Source organism: Macaca thibetana, chromosome 15 (genome assembly GCF_024542745.1).
Source record: "Macaca thibetana thibetana isolate TM-01 chromosome 15, ASM2454274v1, whole genome shotgun sequence".
Classification (NCBI taxonomy): Eukaryota; Metazoa; Chordata; class Mammalia; order Primates; family Cercopithecidae; genus Macaca; species Macaca thibetana.
Window position 1 is genome coordinate 6,115,130 of NC_065592.1, and position 17,764 is coordinate 6,132,893.

At 55.6% G+C, this 17,764-nt stretch overlaps 3 protein-coding genes across 8 annotated transcripts in view; 1 reads left to right on the plus strand and 2 right to left on the minus strand.

Annotated features, from left to right (window-relative positions):
* Positions 1–17,764, minus strand: part of GTF3C5 (general transcription factor IIIC subunit 5) — an 870,547-nt gene that overhangs the window by 836,290 nt on the left and 16,493 nt on the right. The window lies entirely within an intron of this gene.
* Positions 1–17,764, plus strand: part of MED27 (mediator complex subunit 27) — a 443,188-nt gene that overhangs the window by 42,786 nt on the left and 382,638 nt on the right. The gene's annotated exons all lie outside the window — the stretch shown is intronic.
* NTNG2 (netrin G2) overlaps positions 11,998–17,764 on the minus strand; it is an 83,618-nt gene continuing 77,851 nt past the window's right edge. For all 6 annotated transcript variants that reach the window (XM_050760017.1, XM_050760015.1, XM_050760014.1 and 3 more), the window contains 3 exons: positions 17,402–17,569; positions 15,655–15,789; positions 11,998–14,217 (listed from right to left, as the gene is read on the minus strand). In XM_050760017.1, the coding sequence (XP_050615974.1) occupies positions 13,982–14,217; positions 15,655–15,789; positions 17,402–17,569 (539 nt within the window). In that variant the 3' untranslated portion in view covers positions 11,998–13,981. The remainder of the gene's footprint in view (positions 14,218–15,654; positions 15,790–17,401; positions 17,570–17,764) is intronic.

Genomic DNA, 17,764 nt, shown 5'->3' on the forward strand with positions numbered 1-17,764 from the left:
CATATTGATCAGGCTGGTCTTGAGCTCGTGACCTCATGATCTGCCCACCTCGGCCTCCCAAAGTGCTAGGATTACAGGCGTGAGCCACCGCCCCGGCCTCTTGTTATTTTTTTAACCCAGGAGGTGGAGGTTGCAGTAAGCCAAGATCGTGCGGCTGCACTCCGTGGAAAGAAATTTTTTCCATATTCATCTTAATTTTATGTATCACATATATTTCCAATATTTCATCTCGCTCCACGGCTTGTGCTTTTTTGCTGATGTCTTTTGTTGTACAGTAGGTTTTTATTTATTTTATTTTTGAGATAAAGTCTCACTCTGTTGCCCAGGCTGGAATGCAGTGGTGTAATCTCAGCTTACTGCAACCAACCTCTGTCTCCCGGGTTCAAGAGATCGTCATGCCTCGGCCAGGAGCGGTGGCTCATGCCTGTAATCCCAGCACTTTGGGAGGCCGAGGCGGGTGGATTACAAAGTCAGGAGATCAAGACCATCCTGGCTAACATGGTGAAATCCCATCTCTGCTAAAAATACAAAAAAAAAAAAAAAAAAGTAGCTGGGCATGGTGGCGGGCGCCTGTAGTCCCAGCTACTTGGGAGGGTGAGGCAGGAGAATGGCGTAAATCTGGGAGGCGGAGCTTGCAGTGAGCCAAGATCGCGCCACTGCACTCCAACCTGGGTGACAGAGCGAGACTCCATCTCAAAAAAAAAAAAAGAGATTGTCATGCCTCAGCCTCCCGAGTAGCTGGGATTACAGGTGCCAGCCACCATGCCCAGCTAAGTTTTGTGCGTTTTTAGTAGAGACGGAGTTTCATCATGTTGGCCAGGCTGGCCTTGAACTCCTAACCTCAAGTAATCCACCCGCCTCAGCCTCCCAAAATGCTGGGATTACAGGCACGAGCCACCATGCCCTGCTGGTTTTTATTTTAATGTAGTTGAATTAATCAATCTCCTAAGCGTTTTAAAGCCTCACTTTTCTCATTTATGTCTTCAACCACTTGAATTTATTTTGGGGCATGGTATGCGGAAGGGATAGAATTTTTCTCCTGACTTCTCATAAATGCAACCACGTCAGTCTAGCTCTATTTATTAATAGTCATTCAACTTTTTTTTTTTTTTTTGATATAGAGTCTCGCTCTACCCAGGCTGGAGTGCAGTGGCACAATCTCTGCTCACTGCAACCTCCACCTCCAGGGTTCCAGTGATTCTCCTGCCTCAGCCTCCTGAGTAGCTGGGATTACAGGCGCCTGCCAGCAGGCCTGGCTAATTTTTGTTTATGTTTTCTTTTGAGATGGAGTCTCACTCTGTCGCCCAGGTTGGACTGCAGTGGCATGATCTCTGCTCACTGCAGCCTCCGCCTCCTTGGTTCCAGAGATTCTCCTGCCTCGACCTCCTGGGGAGCTGGGATTACAGGCACGTGCCACCACATGCAGCTAATTTTTGTACTTTTGGTAGAGATAGGTTTTCGCCATGTTGGCCAGGCTGATCTCGAACTCCTGACCTCAGAGGGTATCCACCCACCTCGGCCTCCCAAAGGACTGGGATTTTAGGTGTAAGCCACTGCGCCCGGCCTATATCTTATCCAAATTTTTATTTTGAAAATTTTAAGTTTAAAGAAAAGTTGAAATAGTACAAGGAATATCTAAATAGCCATTGCCCGGATTCACCAGTCTCACCACATTGCACTCCCTTTTTTCTTTCTGTTTTAGAGACGGGGTCTCCTGATGTTACCCAGGCTGTCATGAGATACTCGTCTGTGTTCAGTTTTTCACTGTGCAATCTGAAACTATGCTGTGGTGTCATGCTATTCCACTCCTAAACACTTCACCACATATCTCTATGGAATAAGGACATTTTTCTACATGACCACAACACTATTATCGCATCTAAACTTGATATAATAACACTAGTTAATATATTATCCACATTCACAATTTTGCAGTGGTCCTAAGATGTCCTTTATTGCTGTGTTTTTTTTTTTTTTTTTTTTTTTTTTGAGACAGAGTGTCACTCTGTCGCCCAGGCTGGAGTGCGGTGGCGCAATCACAGCTCACTGCAACCTCCACCTCCCAGGTTCAAGCGATTCTTCTGCCTCAGCCTCCTGAGTATCTGGGATTACAGGGACGCGCCACCACACCCAGCTAATTTTTGTATTTTTGGTAGAGAACGGTTTCACCATATTGGCTAGGCCGGTCTCGAACTCCTGAACTCGTGATCCATCCACCTCGGCCTCCCAAAGTGCTGGGATTACAGGCGTGAGCCACTGTGCCCGGCCTATTTCTGTATTTTTTTTTTAAAAAAGGATTTAATTTGGATCCAACATAGAATCATGCACTGTACATGGTTGTCCTGTTATCTCTAGTTTTCCTCGTTCAGAACGACTCCACTCCCTTTTTATTTTATTTTTTGTTGGTCGTTCACAATACTGGCATTTTTTTTTCTTGTTTTTATTGTTATTTTTTCCAACATAAGCCTTCCTGCACACGCATGGGCATTGTTGAGGAGTACAGGCCGGTTATCTCAGAGAACGCCTCACTATCTGAATTTGTCCGATTGTGTCCTCGTGCGTAGAGTCAGGTTACATATCTGGGGGAAGAATATTGTGTCAGTGGTGGTGTGTCCTTCCTGTGCTGTTGTATCAGGAGGCACAAAATATGTTTGTCCCGTTGTTGGTGGCGTTGAGTTGGTCACTTTCTCCAGGGAGTGTCCACCAGCTTCCAGTCTGTGTAATTAATCAGCCGTCTGTGGGGTAAAACTCTGTGGCCATGGGAGTGCCCTGTGGCCCACAGGTCCTTGGCCAGTGCCTTGAGCACCTGTCTATGAGCCTGCCTGAATCCGCAGCCACACTGGAGGTTAAAAACTGCAAATTTTCTTTTTTCTTTTCTTTTTTTTTTTTTGAGGCAGAGTTTCACTCTTGTTGCTGAGGCTGGAGTGCAATGGTGCCATCTCAGTTCATTGCAACATTTGCCTCCCAGATTCAACTGATTCTCCTGCCTCAGCCTCCCAAGTAGCTGGGATTACAGACACCTTGGCCACCACCCCTGGCTAATTTTTTGTATTTTTAGTAGAGACGGGGTTTCACCATGTTGGCCAGGCTTGTCTTTGTGGGTGTCAAGCCACCCAGGTGCCAAGGCAAGAGCCCGAGGGCACGGGCTGTTCCAGTGTAATAAAATATATAAAATAACAAGAGTTGTACTAGATATAGATCATAGACATTATTATATATAAGTATCAATAATCATTAGTTTGCAGTAATTACTCTTTATTCCAATATTATAATAATCCTCGCTCTACGATCATAACCTAGGAAAAACCAGGCCATACAGAGATAGGAGCTGAAGGGACATGGTGAGAACTGACCAGAAGACAAGAGTGTGAGCCTTCTGTTATGCCCGGGTAGGGCCACCAGAGGGCGCCTTGGTCTAGCAGTAACACCATTGTCTGGGAAGATGCCCGTTGCCAAGCGGACCATGGTCTAGCGGTAGCGTCAGTGCCAAGGAAAAGCACCTGCTACTTAACAGACCAGGAAAGGGAGTCTCCCTTTCCCTGGGGGAGTTTAGAGAACACTGTGCTCCTCCACCTCTTGTGGAAGGCCTGACATCAGTCAGACCCGCCCACAGTCATCCAGAGGCCTAACCGTCTCCCTGTGATGCTGTGCTTCAGTGGTCACGCTCCTATTTCACGTTCATGTTCTACTCTGTACTCCTGGCTCCGCCCTCTAGATAGCAGTAGTAAAATTAGTGAAAGTATTAAAGTCTTTGATCTTTCCGAAAAGAGCATAGAAGAAACAATGACATAAGCTGTCCTTTCTCCGCCTCTGCTACCTAAGAGGGAAGGGCCCCCTGTCCAGTGGACACGTGACTCACGTGACCTTATCAATCATTGGAGGTGACTCACACTCTTTACCTTGCCCCTTTTGCTCTGTATCCAATAAATATCAGCGCAGCCAGGCATGCGGGGCCACTATTGGTCTCCGCATCTTGGTGGTAGTGGTGCCCTGGGCCCAGCTGTCTTTTCTTCTATCTCTTTGTCTTGTGCCTTTATTTCTATGATCTCACATCTCTGCACATGGGGAGAAAACCCCACAGATCCTGTAGGGCTGGTCCCTACAGGTCTTGAACTCGTGACCTCAGGTAATCCTCCCGCCTCGGCCTCCCAAAGTTTTGGGATTACAGGCGTGAGCCACCGCGGCTGGCCGGCATAATGTTTTTAAGTTCACCCACATCATAGGTATATCAGTGCTTCATGCCTTTTTCTGACTGAATCACAGTGCACTGTGTGGCTGGACAGCATTCTGTTTATCCATTCATTAGTTGATGGACAATTTGTTTCCCAAATGTGGCTTTTGTGCTGTTTTCCCAGTAGCCTTTGGTTATTGAGAATTGTGCCACTATGAGCATTTGTGTACAAGCTTTTGTTTGAATACCTTCTTTCCATTCTTTGGGGACCAGTACTAGGAGCAGAACTGCTGGATCATATGTGAATTCTGTCTGGCTTTTTGAAGAACTGGTCTGCACGATTTTAAAGACAGACAAGGTAGTTGCCAATGTTTGAAAATCCAAAGGTTGACATTAAACTTGAGATTTCTGGTTTTTCTTGAAACATCTAGAGCAGAGGTTCCCAACCCCCAGGCCACAGACCAGTACCGGTCCATGGCCTGCTAGGATTGGGGCCCCACAGCAGGAGGCAAGCGGCAAGCAAGTATCACTGCCTAGCTCCACCTCCTGCCAGATTCTCATAGGGCGTGAACCCTGTTGTGAACCGTGCATTCAAGGGATCTAGGTTGCATGCTGCTGATGAAAATCTAATGCCTGATGATCTGAGGTGGAACAGTTTCACCTGAAAACCATCTGCCACCACTGATTATTTATGGGAAAATTGTCTTCCATGAAACTGGTCCCTGGGGAAATGCTGATCTAAAGAACCAGCAACATGAGGGCTTATGACCCCCTGACACGTCCAGTCTGAACTGAGGCTGTGTCTCACTCAAGACTTCCCTTGGCTGCCCCAGTGGCTGACACAGGGCTGTCCAGTTTGGCACATGCAGCAGTACCCATTCGCTGCCGACCAGCCGACAGTTGGCTGGCTGGGGGTGGGCCCAAATGTCTCCACTAGTAGGTTTCATGCTACCCCGGAGCTCCGCCCCTATGTGCACCATGGAACTGTGGGTATTTGTGGCTGGTCTTCCAAGTGGGGTCTCAGAGGCTGCCCAATAGCTTCTGTGGCCCCAGGAGGACCCAGGAGGTGAGGCTGGGCATCTCCAGCCCTGCTCAGGGCCTCCCCAACCCCACCATGGGCCAAAGGGGCATGCCCCCCAGAACCTGCACCCTCCTTCTAGACCACCCGGGATCAGGGCCTGGGCAGGGTGACTGGTTGGGGAAGCCAGGCCCAGCCACCCACCACATGCTGGCCACAGCTGGAGGAGTCCAAGGGTGCAGATTTGAGCCTGGTCTTTCAGGTCATTGTGAAGAGATTGCTTGTCTAGGACTGGCTGCATTTTATTCAACAGCTTGATGGGCGACTTTAAATATTTAGACACATGGCACAGGGGCCTCTATCTGCGCTCTCGTCCCAGCCCTGGAAATTCAGGGGGTGCGGTGTCGACACCCAGAGGTCAGGATCCTGGTCTCTGGGCTTAGTGCTGCCTGGCTGTGCCAAACTCGGGCCACAGGTCTCAAAGCCACCCCACCAAAGGCATCGTCCAGGCCCACACTCCCCAGCGCTGCAAGCCTGGCCTGGGATGTGGGGGCCTCCAGGAGCCCCATCCCTGACTTACAGGCCCACCTTCTCCACGGGTCCCTCACAGGCTCAGCTTCTTGGGAACTGGCCCTGCCTGGCCCTCATGTTCCTGCTGGGCCAAGCCAAGGGACCCATGCGTCCTTTCTTGGGCGTGCAGAATTCTCTGAAGGCAGGTGGCACAGTCAGTTGTGCCTGCTAGAAAGGGTGCTGGAACCTCCATTTCCTGGTCCCCACCTGTTCCATTCACACTCCACCTCCCCAGTCCTGTGAGCCTCCCTCTGCCCTCATCACCTACCGCTCCACCAACCCCATCCCCAATCTGAAACCTCCTGTGGGCAGGAGGGGAAAGGGAAAGGAGGTATCGGGGTGTTTGAGGAACAGGCACTGAGGTTTCTGGGGCCTGCTGGGTGGAGCCGGGCTTGGCCAGGTGAGGGTGGTGGGGCAGGCAGGGGCTTTGGGAATCTTCTTGGTTCTTCCTGTTGGCACAAAAGCTTGGGCCCCTCTGCAGATTACGAAGAATCTCAATCCTGCCTGGTGTGTAAGGTAGGTGGTAGAAGAGGGGCCCACTGGGAGCTCCGGGAGGGCAGAGCCTGTGTCTGTCTGGTTCACTGGGCCAGGCTGGGCACGTCGAGGTGCTCAGGAATATGACGAGTGAGAAAGGAGGTGTGAGTGAGCCTGCACCCTCCTGGCAGGTTTTGGAGAGGGCGGCACAGAGGAAACAAAGCAATCACAGCAGCTGACACTTAGGGGTGGCTGACTTTGTGCCAGGCCCTGTTCTAAACACTGGGCGGCTCAACTCATTCATTCCTCACAACGGTCCTGCCACGTAGGCACTTTTTTTTTTTTTTTTTTTTTTTTTTTTTTTGAGATGGAGTCTCGCTCTGTCACCCAGGCTGGAGTGCGGTGGCCGGATCTCAGCTCATTGCAAGCTCCGCCTCCCAGGTTTACGCCATTCTCCTGCCTCAGCCTCCCGTAGGCACTATTTTTAACATCCCCATTTCACAGATGGGATGGCCAAGGCACAGAGAGACCGAGGAACTTGCCCAAGGTCGTATAGTTGGTAGGTGGTGGGGGACGGCTTCGAGCCCAGGTCAGATTCCAGAGCTCACCATTCTTCTGCCTGGGAAGCTGCCCTCCCCTTCATGGGCAGAAATGTGAGCACTGGGTCAGCTGGAAAGGCACGAGCTCCCAGGACTCTTGGCCTCACTCCAGCTACTCCTGGCTGGGTCCCAAGGGCCACCTGCTCCATCAGCCAGGGAGAGAGCCTCTGGCTGGAAGCCATCTGGAGCAATTCGGCTGCAGGTGCCTCCATCTGGCCGCCCCTGCGGAACAGCAAGGTCTCCTGTGCCACCAGGAGCACAGGCGCTGGGCCAGACCCTGAGGTGTCAGAAGGGCGCTTGGCAACCCCCTGCCCTGGGAGCCGGAGTCCCACTGCCAGTGGGCCCAGGCTGGGAGGGGAAGAGGGTGAGAGGCTGGGCAAAAAATGAAAGGTGGGGCCTTGCATTTCTTTTTCTTTTTCTTTTTTTTGAGACGGAGTCTCCCTCTGTCACCCAGAGGAGTGCAGTGGCATGATCTCGGCTCACTGCGACCTCTACCTCCTGGGTTCAAGTGATTCTCCTGCCTTATTCTCCCGAGTAGTTGGCATTACAGGCACCTGCCACCACGCCCCAGCTAATTTTTGTATTTTTAGTAGAGACGGGGTTTTGCCATGTTGGCCAGGCTAGTCTGGAACTCCTAACCTCAAGTGATCCACCTGCCTTGAACTCCCAAAGTGTTGGGATTACAGGCATGAGCCACCACACCCGGCCTTGCATTTCTTATTTTTTATTATTTATTTATTTATTTTGAGATGGAGTCTCACTCTTGTCACCTAGGCTGGAGTGCAATGGTGCGACCTCAGCTTACTGCAACCTTTGCCTCCCGGGTTCAAGTTATTCTCCTGCCTCAGCCTCCTGAGTAGCTGGGATTACAGGTGCCTGCAGCCACGCCCAGCTATGTTTTATATTTTTAGTAGAGACGGGGTTTCACCATGTTGGCCAGGCTGGTCTCAAACTCCTGACCTCAGGTGATCCATCCACCTCGGCCTCCCAAAGTGGTGGGATTGTAGGTGTGAGCCACCACGCCCGGCCTCTCTATTATTTTAAAAGGCCTCCTTTGATCGTCTAGATACAGTGCTAAGTTTTATATAGCAGGCTAAAGAAGGATGTGTACACGATGAGGCCATTGTTGTTAAAAATAAATAAGATAAATAAATAAACGGAAAAAATAAAATTAAGAAAACGTGCAGGGCTATGCAGCCTGCCCAAGACAGTGCATTTAAATCCTGGCCTCAGGCTCGTCCTGCCTGTGTGACCCCGGGCAACTTACACACCTGCTCTGCGGTGGACATTCATTCTGTATTTTCTTCCTCCGGTTGAGGAAAGAGAGCCCATCCGCCTTGCTGGAGTGGGAAATGCTGGACTGGAGGGTGCAGGTGCGTGGTGGGAGCTGTGGTGGGGAGGCCAGCAAGGGGGTATCCCTGGGGGTGAGGGCTGTGCCTAGGGCAGCATCTGGGGCTCTGGCTCTCCAGCCACCCTGTGCAGGATACTGGGTGCCCTTCCTGGCTCCACTCACCCTCCTCTTTTTTGTTTTTTTTGTTTGTTGGTTTGTTTTTGAGACAGAGTTTTGCTCTTGTTGCCCAGGCTGGAGTGCAGTGGCACAATCTCAGCTCACTGCAACTTCCGCCTCCCAGGTTCAAGTGATTCTCCTGCTTCAGTTTCCTGAGTAACTGGGATTACAGGCATGTGCCACCACACCCGGCCAGTTTTGTACTTGTAGTAGAGACAGGGTTTCTCTATGTTGGTCAGGCTGGTCTCAAACTCCCGATCTCAGGTGATCCGCCCACCTCAGCCTCCCAAAGTGCTGGGGATTATAGGCATTAGCCACCGTGCCCAGCTGTTTGCTTTTTTTGAGACGAAGTCTTGCTCTGTCGCCCGGGCTGGAGTACAGCGGCGTGATCTCACCTCACTGCAACCTCCATCTCCTGGGTTCAAGGGATTCTCCTGCCTGAGACTCCTGAGTAGCTGGGACTATAGGCGTCTGCTACCACACCCAGCTGGTTTTTATTTTTACTTTTTTTTTTGAGACGGAATCTTGCTCTGTCGCCCAGGTTGGAGTGCAGTGGTACAATATTGGCTCACTATAACCTCCGCTTCCTAGGTTCAAGGGATTCTCCTGCCTCAGCCTCCCAAGTATCTGGGATTATAGGCGCCCACCACCATGCCTGGCTAATTTTTGTATTTTTAGTAGAGACAAGGTTTCGCCATGCTGGCCAGGCTGGTCTTGAACTCCTGACCTCAGGAGTGATCCGCCTGCCTTGGCCTCCCAAAGTGCTGGGGTTACAGGTGTGAGCCACCGTGCAGCCCACTTTCCCTACTCTTACCTTGCTCTCCTGAAGTGTCTGAGGGGTCTGTGATCCTTCAAATAATCTCCTTTGCCTCTTAAATCACCTGGTGTTTTGTTTTGGTGCTTGTGGCTAAGGTTGCTGGCCAGGATGCTTTCAGAGCCCTGGTGTGTGGAGCTGTAAGATGGCCATATTATATTAATTGATCCCACTCTCAGCATCTCTGCAGAGACCCTTGAAATAAGGCATGTCCAGCCTCAGTGCTAGGGCTTAGCAAATGCAGGGGTGAGGGGCGATGTCTGAGTGTGGGTTTCATTTTACAGAAAAACACTGGAAATACCTGTCAGAAAATATTAACAGTTATGCTGGGCGTGGTGGCTCACACCTGTAATCCTAGCACTTTGGAAGCCTGAGGAGTGAGGATGGCTTGAGCCCAGGGATTCGAGACCAGCCTGGAAAACATAGTGAAACTCCATCTCTACCAAAAATACAAAAAATTAGCTGGGTGTGGTGGTGCGCGGCTGTAGTTCCAGCTGCTCCGGAGGCTGAGGTGGGATGATGGTTTGAGCCCAGGAGGTGCAGGTTGCAGTGAACTGAGATCGTGCCACTGCACTCTAGCCAGGACGACAAAGCGAGACTCTGTCTAAAAAAAAAAAAAAAGAAAGAAAGAAAATATTAATAGTTATTAGCTCTGGATAAAGAATTGTGGGTGAGTTTAATTTACAAATTTTTATGATTTTGCTTTTCTGTATTTTCAAACTTTCCTACAAGTTGTGACATGTGATTTAAACCGAAAAATAAATAAGTAATGTTTTTCTTCCTGGTGCCTTTCCCTTAACTCTTCTGGCTGGGATGCGCCAGGATGGACCAGGCTTCTGGGGAGACAAGGAGGACAAGGAGGCGGGCCCAGGTCTGCCGGGAGATGCTGCTGGATGCTCCCCAGGCTCCCATAAATGCCTCGTAACAGTAAGGCATGGGCTGGGCAGGAAACGCCGACGAAGCAATTCTGCTTATTTAGGGGAGTAGGTGGGGGCAGGGGACAGGCCACACTGCTGCAGAGGGCGGGGGGAGGGGAGGTATTTCCCCTGACAGCAGAGCCGTTCAGATGAAGCTGGGCTCCCCAGGGTTCCTTGCTCAGCCTGACCTGGCTCTGGGTGCCAAAGGAAGGAGGCAGCTGGAGGCATGGAGGTGGGGGGCAGCTGCGGCCGCCCAGGAGGGGAGTGGATGCCTGATGCCTGCGCAGGGCTGCCTGGCTTGGGGGTGAAACACTGGACTCCAGCATCAGGCAGCCCTGGGTTCAACTCTCGCCTCTGCTTCTTAGAAACTGTGACCCCAGGCAAGTGACTTTGCCTCTCCCAGCCTCCACTTACCCCTCTGTAAAATGGGCATGACAATCCCTTCCTCCGGAGGCAGTGAGTCTCAATCTAGGACGATTTTGCCCCCAATTTGGCAATTACTGGAGGCACTTTGAGTTGCAACAACTGGGGACAGGGAATTTGGCAATTACTGGAGGCACTTTCACTTGCAACAACTGGGGACAGGGCACATCGAAGTGCCACATGGAAGCCAGTGATGCGGCTGCACATCCCACGTGCACAGGGCAGCCCCCCACCCCCTGCCATGGAGAATGACCCAGCCCCCAAGGTCAATGGTGCCAAGGTTGAAAACCTTGCCCTCGGGTGCAGGTGAGGGTTAATGCAGTAATGCAAACACAGCGCCTGGGGGTGCGGTGATGATGATCCAAGCCGCACAATGGGAGCCTTTTCCTCCTTACCTCCCAGAACCAGATGTCAAAATATGAGCTCTGGGGACAAGGGTGTGCCATTTTAAGAGAGAATGGTCTAGGACTTTTGGCTCCGCCGACCTTGTTTTCTCCTTCTCCTGCTGCCTGGAATATGTCAGAGTTTTTCCAAATGGCCACTGGCAACATTCCGTCCACCCTCTGGGGAGGTCAGGGCCTGAGTGTGTCCCTGGGGACTGGGACTGCCACTCTGATTTACAATGAGCTCCACATCCCCGGTCCTGGATGCACAGGCCGGTGCCAGAAGAGCTGACACAGAGCGGGCCCAGCTGACAGAGGTCAAGGAGGACAGAGTGGGTGCCCACAGAGGCCCCTGCCTCCCAGACCCCTCAAGGGTATTCGGGGACACATCCAGGGTGACATAAAGAGGTATGCCCTCTGCACCACCGTGTGGGCCTCTTCACAGCCCCCAGCTGCCCACCTTCTGCACCAGGGGCTTCTACTGCAGCCCTCATGCCAGCCTGGCACTGGTGCCTGACAGAGGGTGACCCACTTGCCTCCAGACAAGAACAGTGCTGGGATGTCATTGACGCTCCAGGGTCCCCAGCCTGGTGGATCGGACCAGGGCTGGCCACTGGGGTTGGGCCCTGCTGTCCCTGTCTCAAGTTCTGCCTCTAGTTCTGCTTCTAGGTGATACTTTATCATCTTGATGACTAGGAGGAAGCACCTGCTGTTTACTGACTGCGGCCAGTGGATCGGACCAGGGCTGGCCACTGGGGTTGGGCCCTGCTGTCCCTGTCTCAAGTTCTGCTTCTAGGTGATACTTTATCATCTTGATGACTAGGAGGAAGCACCTGCTGTTTACTGACTGCGGCCAGTGCTGCTTTTCTCTGGGGTGAGTTCTGCTCGGCTGCCCTATGCTCACTGGAAGGCAGGGGCAGTCCTGTTCTGGACAGAGGTGGACTCCTCAGCCTGAGTCATGGACAGTCCTCTTCCTGGTGACTTGAGGGTCACCACAGGGGACTGCGGCCAAGGAAGGGTGGGTTTCAGCCTCTCTGGCCTTAGAGGACTCAGGGGGCCCATATGCCAATCAGGGAGGGTCACAAGAACTTGGAAAGTGTGCATGGAACAGAAAACCCAAATTCTAGTGTTTTAATCACATCAACGTTTATTTTTTTTTCTCACACAGTAAGACACGCAGGTGGTGCGGTGGCTCACACCTGTAATCCCAGCACTTTGGAAGGCCAAGGCCGGAGGATCACTTGAGCCTAGGAGTTCGAGACCAGCCTGGGCAACATAGTGAGACCCCAACTCTATAAAAAATAAGTATATAAATAAAAGCAGTGCAGAGGTTGCAGCCAGGGCAGGTGTCCCAGGCGCTGCAACTTCCACCCCCAGCTCCACCCTTCACTGTCCTGAGGGTGACACTTTTACGCTCAGTATCTCAAGAAGGCTCCTTCCCCATCCTGCTGACTGAAGAACAGAGGGAGGGATGAGAGAGAAAAAACAGAGCCACAAACTTGGACAACTGAGGCTTTGTGGGGTGTGGAGGAAGGCATGACTTTTAAGGAACTTTCTGGAAGCCCCACCCATCACTCCTGCTTACATCTCACTGCTCAGAGCTGTGTCCCCTGGCCACTCCTATCCACAAGAAGCCCCAGAGAGGTGTTTTATTTTATCTGGGTGCTTTGGGTCCCAGGCAGTGGGGTTCTGTGAATAAGGAAGAAGGTGAGCGTAGAGATGGGTCAGCTGTGGGAGGATCCGGGGCTGGCAGAAGGCACTTCCGGGTCAGCGGGGTGCTGGGGATGGGAGCTAACAGAGGAGGCCAGGAGGGGCTGGCATTTGGGCTGGGGACGCTGAGAGTCCTATGCAGTGTCCTGTCATACCTCCCCCTCTTTTTCTGCGTTGTACTCTCCTGCTGTCCCCAAGGCCAAGTTTGTTCCACTTGGTCTTAGCTTAGCTTTGGGGACTCAAAGGAAGGACCCAGGTCTAAACCTCGCAGCCGGGAAAGAACAGGTGTGGTGGCAGAAGTCAGTGCTGGGAGCACCTGCAGGTGGAGCAGTGGGAGCAGTTAGCAACCGGGACCGGATCCCCGGCACTGCTCTGAAATAAACTTAGGTGGACAGGAGGCTGGACCGAGGGGGAAGTGTGGCCCCAGGGCTGGAGACACCAAGCAGAGCTGAGAGAGCTGCTGGATCCTCTGAAGCAGAGGTCCCAGGGGATGAACCCTGAATCAAGGAGCTTCCTCTCACCACTCCCAAGCTGCCCGTCCCCTCCAGCACTCCTCCTTAATCTTGAGAAGGTAAGGAGGACACGGAAATGGTGGCCCCAATAGGGAAACCGTTTCTTTAAGGCTTTGTTGTGGGTTCCTCACTAAGCCGCAAACCTGCCCAGCGTCCCCAACACAGAAAGAAAACAGGCCGTGGAGGCAGCGGTGAGCAAACTCTTTACTCCTCGGATTCTCGCCCCTCGGCCCCCGCGGTGACCGGCACTCCCGCCCAGTCCCCCCTACAGGGGACAGTAAATACGAACAAAAATAGTTCTCTACAGAACGAAATGTCCAGGCCCCCCACCCCTTCCTTCTCTCCTCCTCCCCCAGATGGTGAGTTCCTTGGTCACCGGGCCTCCGGTGAGGCCTGGGGTCTGATGGGTTGCAGGAAAAATAAAGAATAGAAAACAGGACCGAGTTAGCGTCTGGAATTGTAGGCAACTGGAGGTCGGGGTCCGCCGCCGCCCGTGAGCCCGGCACAGGCCAGGGGTCGTCGGCCACAGTCCCGTGTGTGCACGTGTGGTGGGAGGCAGGACGGGGTGTGGGGCGAGCAGCGTTTCTCCCGACCCTCTGGCTCACCACCAGCGAAAAAAAAAAAAAAGAGACAAAGGAACTGGGCAGCAGATAATACAAAAGAAAAACGAAACCAAATCGCAGGTGCGGGGACCGGAGTTCCTAGGCGCCCCTGCTGCGGGGGGGAGGGCAGTGCGGGCGGGAGCGTGGGCCGGGCGGGGGGCCCTGCTGAGTAGCACCTGGGAGCAGCTTGGGCCGCACCCTTCTCGCCGCCCGGCCTCGGACGCCGGCTCCGCCCCGGGACCCCCGGCCCCCGGGTGCAGGGAGCGTCCCCCGGGCGGGGCTCAGCGGCTCAGGCGGGCGGCCAGCCCCAGCAGCAGCAGGCAGCCGAACAGGGTGGCGGGGCGCGGGGCGGCCCCGGGCGCGTGGTCGCAGTCCAGGCCGCCGTCATCGTCGGCGGGGTCGCAGCGGGGCTGCTCGCAGCGCACGCCGGTGTAGCCGCGCGGGCAGGCGCAGCGCTGGTTCTGCAGGCAGGTGCCTCCGTTCTGGCACAGCAGCTGGTCGTCATCGCACACGTTGGCTGCGGGCGGAGGGGGCGGTCAGCACGGGGCGTGGCCCGGTCCCTCCCGCCCCACCTCCGAGCTCCTGCGAAGCGGGGTGTGCGAGCTCCTGGGGGCGCCGTCTGGGCCGGGGGTGTAGGAGGCTCCGGGAGCGCTGGGTGTGAAACGTCCCGCTGGGAGGGTAACGGCGCCCGGGCGAGATCGGGCCCCCGGCTGCCTCCCACCGCTGCCCTTCTCTCCCCGCCCCACTGGCCTCGGTGCGGTTCTTCAGACGCGCCTGCAGTCTCCAGAGCTGTGCACGTGCTGTTCCATGCGCCTGGAGCACCCTGCCACCCTCTGCCTGCAGCTAACGCCGACTCGGACAGCCTCCCTCCCTCTGTCCCCGCAAAACCCTTTTCAACCAACCCCAGCTGCGTCTTTCTCGTAGTTCCCACCACGCACCACCATGCCCAAGATCGCATCAGGCCCCGCCCCGAGCTCTTCTTGGACCCGCCCCTCGGCCCGGACTCCGACCCGAGCAGCATTCTGTCCACGCCCACCTGCCCGCTCAGTATCGCTAGGCCCCGCCCACCGCCCCCAGCTCTGCCCCATCTCATCAGGCCGCCGCCAACTTCCAGGACCCTGCCTCGTCTCGTGAGGCCCGCCCACCTCCCCAGCCCCGTCTCGTGAGGCCCGCCCACCTCCCCTGCCCCGTCTCGTGAGGCCCCGCCCACCTCCCCTGCCCCGTCTCGTGAGGCCCGCCCACCTCCCCAGCCCCGTCTCGTGAGGCCCGCCCACCTCCCCTGCCCCGTCTCGTGAGGCCCGCCCACCTCCCCAGCCCCGTCTCGTGAGGCCCGCCCACCTCCCCAGCCCCGTCTCGTGAGGCCCGCCCACCTCCCCAGCCCCGTCTCGTGAGGCCCGCCCACCTCCCCAGCCCCGTCTCGTGAGGCCCGCCCACCTCCCCTGCCCCGTCTCGTGAGGCCCGCCCACCTCCCCTGCCCCGTCTCGTGAGGCCCGCCCACCTCCCCTGCCCCGTCTCGTGAGGCCCGCCCACCTCCCCTGCCCCGTCTCGTGAGGCCCGCCCACCTCCCCTGCCCCGTCTCGTGAGGCCCGCCCACCTCCCCTGCCCCGTCTCGTGAGGCCCGCCCACCTCCCCTGCCCCGTCTCGTGAGGCCCGCCCACCTCCCCTGCCCCGTCTCGTGAGGCCCGCCCACCTCCCCTGCCCCGTCTCGTGAGGCCCGCCCACCTCCCCAGCCCCGTCTCGTGAGGCCCGCCCACCTCCCCTGCCCCGTCCCGTGAGGCCCGCCCACCTCCCCTGCCCCGTCCCGTGAGGCCCCGCCCACTTCCCCGGCCCTGTCCTGTCTTGCTAGGTCCCGTCCACCGTCCCGGCCCGGTCTTACTAGGCCCCGCCCACTGCCTCGGTCCTGCCCCGCCACCTTTCCGCAGGCTCCGCCCACGGGGGAACGGCGCGCACTCACGGTAGCAGCCCTGGCGCCAGTAGTGCGTGGGGAGGCAGTCGTCGCACTTGGGGCCCGCCGCGCCCTCGCGGCACTCGCAGAAGCCGGTCTCGTTGCACCGGTCGTGCACGGAGCCTATCTGGTTGCAGTTACACTCTGGACGGACACGGGCACGTGGTCAGGGCTACCTGTGGGCGCCGTCTGCTCGGACCCCCACTCTCCCGGCCTCGCAGCCGGGTCTCCGCACTCCCCAGGGGATGCTCCCCACACTGGGTCCACGTGAGCCCGCGGCTGGACGGCGGGTGGGGACTGCCCGGGGTGTCCAGACCTGGAGGGAAGACTCCGGCTTCCTTCCCTGGGATCAAAAATCTCCCAGCCCCGCCTTCCCCGCCCTGGCTCTGGCGTGACCCGGGTCAGCCCCTTCCCCTTTCTGGGCAACTAGAGTGGTCGCTGACCCTTCCCATCTCCAAAGAGCTATGACTCCGACAGATGGCAGAAGCTCAGCGGAGGCCACTGAGCATGTCTGGGGCTGCTGTGCTGTGGGGGTGGCCCTCCTCCACAGCTCCTTTCCAGGGGAGTGGAGGAACAGCCTATTCCTGCTCCCGGGGGGGCCCAGTTGGTTTCCTTGGGGCTCTGCTTTGTGGGAGGGGGCGAATATCCTCCACCCTGAGAAACCTTGCAGCTCAGTGATGGCTCTGGGGGTGGAGGCAGGGAGAGCCAGGGAGAGGAGGACGGTGCCAGGGTGGGGGCGCCTCTAATTGGATCCAAAGGCCCTGCCCTGTCCCTGCAGCTGGCCCCCTGTGACGTCAGCGGCTTTGATCACTTAGAGTTGATGGAATTATCTGAAGGCTGCCGCCATAATTCAAACCGACAGCTCCAGCTTTGCAGGAGCCCCTCCTCTGCGCAGCCAGAGCCGCCTGCTGGGTGGGGGATGGGCGATGGTGTCCCAAGGGGCCTGGCTGGGCAGGGTTGGGGGACAGCCCCTGGGGCTGAGACCTGGCCTCTACTGACGACAGGGGCAACTATTCCAGGCTGGTGCGTTTTGGTTGGCAGTCATGGCTTTGGTCTTTGCCCAGGCCCAAGGCCCTGATGAACTTCCTTCTCTACCCCAAAGCCAGTCCTTGAGTAGAACTTGGAAGAAAGCAGACCGGGTGCCCACCGGGGGTGAAGAGCAGCTTTATATCTGGACCTCGGCTGGTAAAGCGTTTGAAGAAAAGCTTCAGCCACAAAAAAAGAGCTGAAAACTAATCTGATCTGCCTCCCGATTTGATGAATGAGGAAGCCGAGGCCCAGGGAGGGGAAGGCACCTGCCCAAATGTATGCAGCAAGGCCATCTTTTGGCCCCCAACTGGCCCCCAAGGAGGAGGGATAGGCTGTTCCTCCACCCTTCTGGAAAGGAGCTGTGGAGGGGGACTGTCTCCCCCACCCCCGGACCGACACCAGCCCCAGACAGATGCTCAGTGGCCTCTGCCACTGAGTGCCTGCCACCTGCTACAGTCACAGCTCTTTGGAACCAGGAAGGGTCAGTGTCCCCTCCAGTTGCCCAGAGAGGGAAAGGCCACTGGTAAGTTTTGCAACTCCAGTGCCTGCCAGAGAACCGCAAGGGGAGGTTACTAATAGAGTAGCTTCTGGAGCTTTCTGTCCTTAGAGATGGAGTGGGCCCTGGAGTTAGAATTCCCACAGCCTCCCCAGGTGATTCTGATGCGGGGGGCCCCAGAGGGGGCACGCATTCCAGCAAGTTCCCTGTGCCGTGTCCGTGCCCTCTCACCAATGCAGACGTTCTCATCATCCAGCTCTGCCGAGCCGTTTCGGTAGTAGCCCAGCCGGCAGTGCTGGCAGTGCTGACCTCGCGTGTTGTGTTTGCAGCTGACGCAGGTCACCACATTCAGGAAGTCAATGTAGCTGCAGCGGTTGGAGTGACCGTAGCATTCGCAGTCTGGGGCGGCCAAGTAGGAAAAATATCAATGATCAGTGATAATTCAGGGAAACTGAGGCACAGGGCAAGGAAGGACTCACCCCAGGTCATGCAGGGAGGAAGGCACCTTTGGAAAAGATGGTGCCCTAGGCCTCCAACCCTTCTGTCAGATTCAGGAAGAGACAGGCCTCCCTGCTTTGAACCCGGAGGAGAACC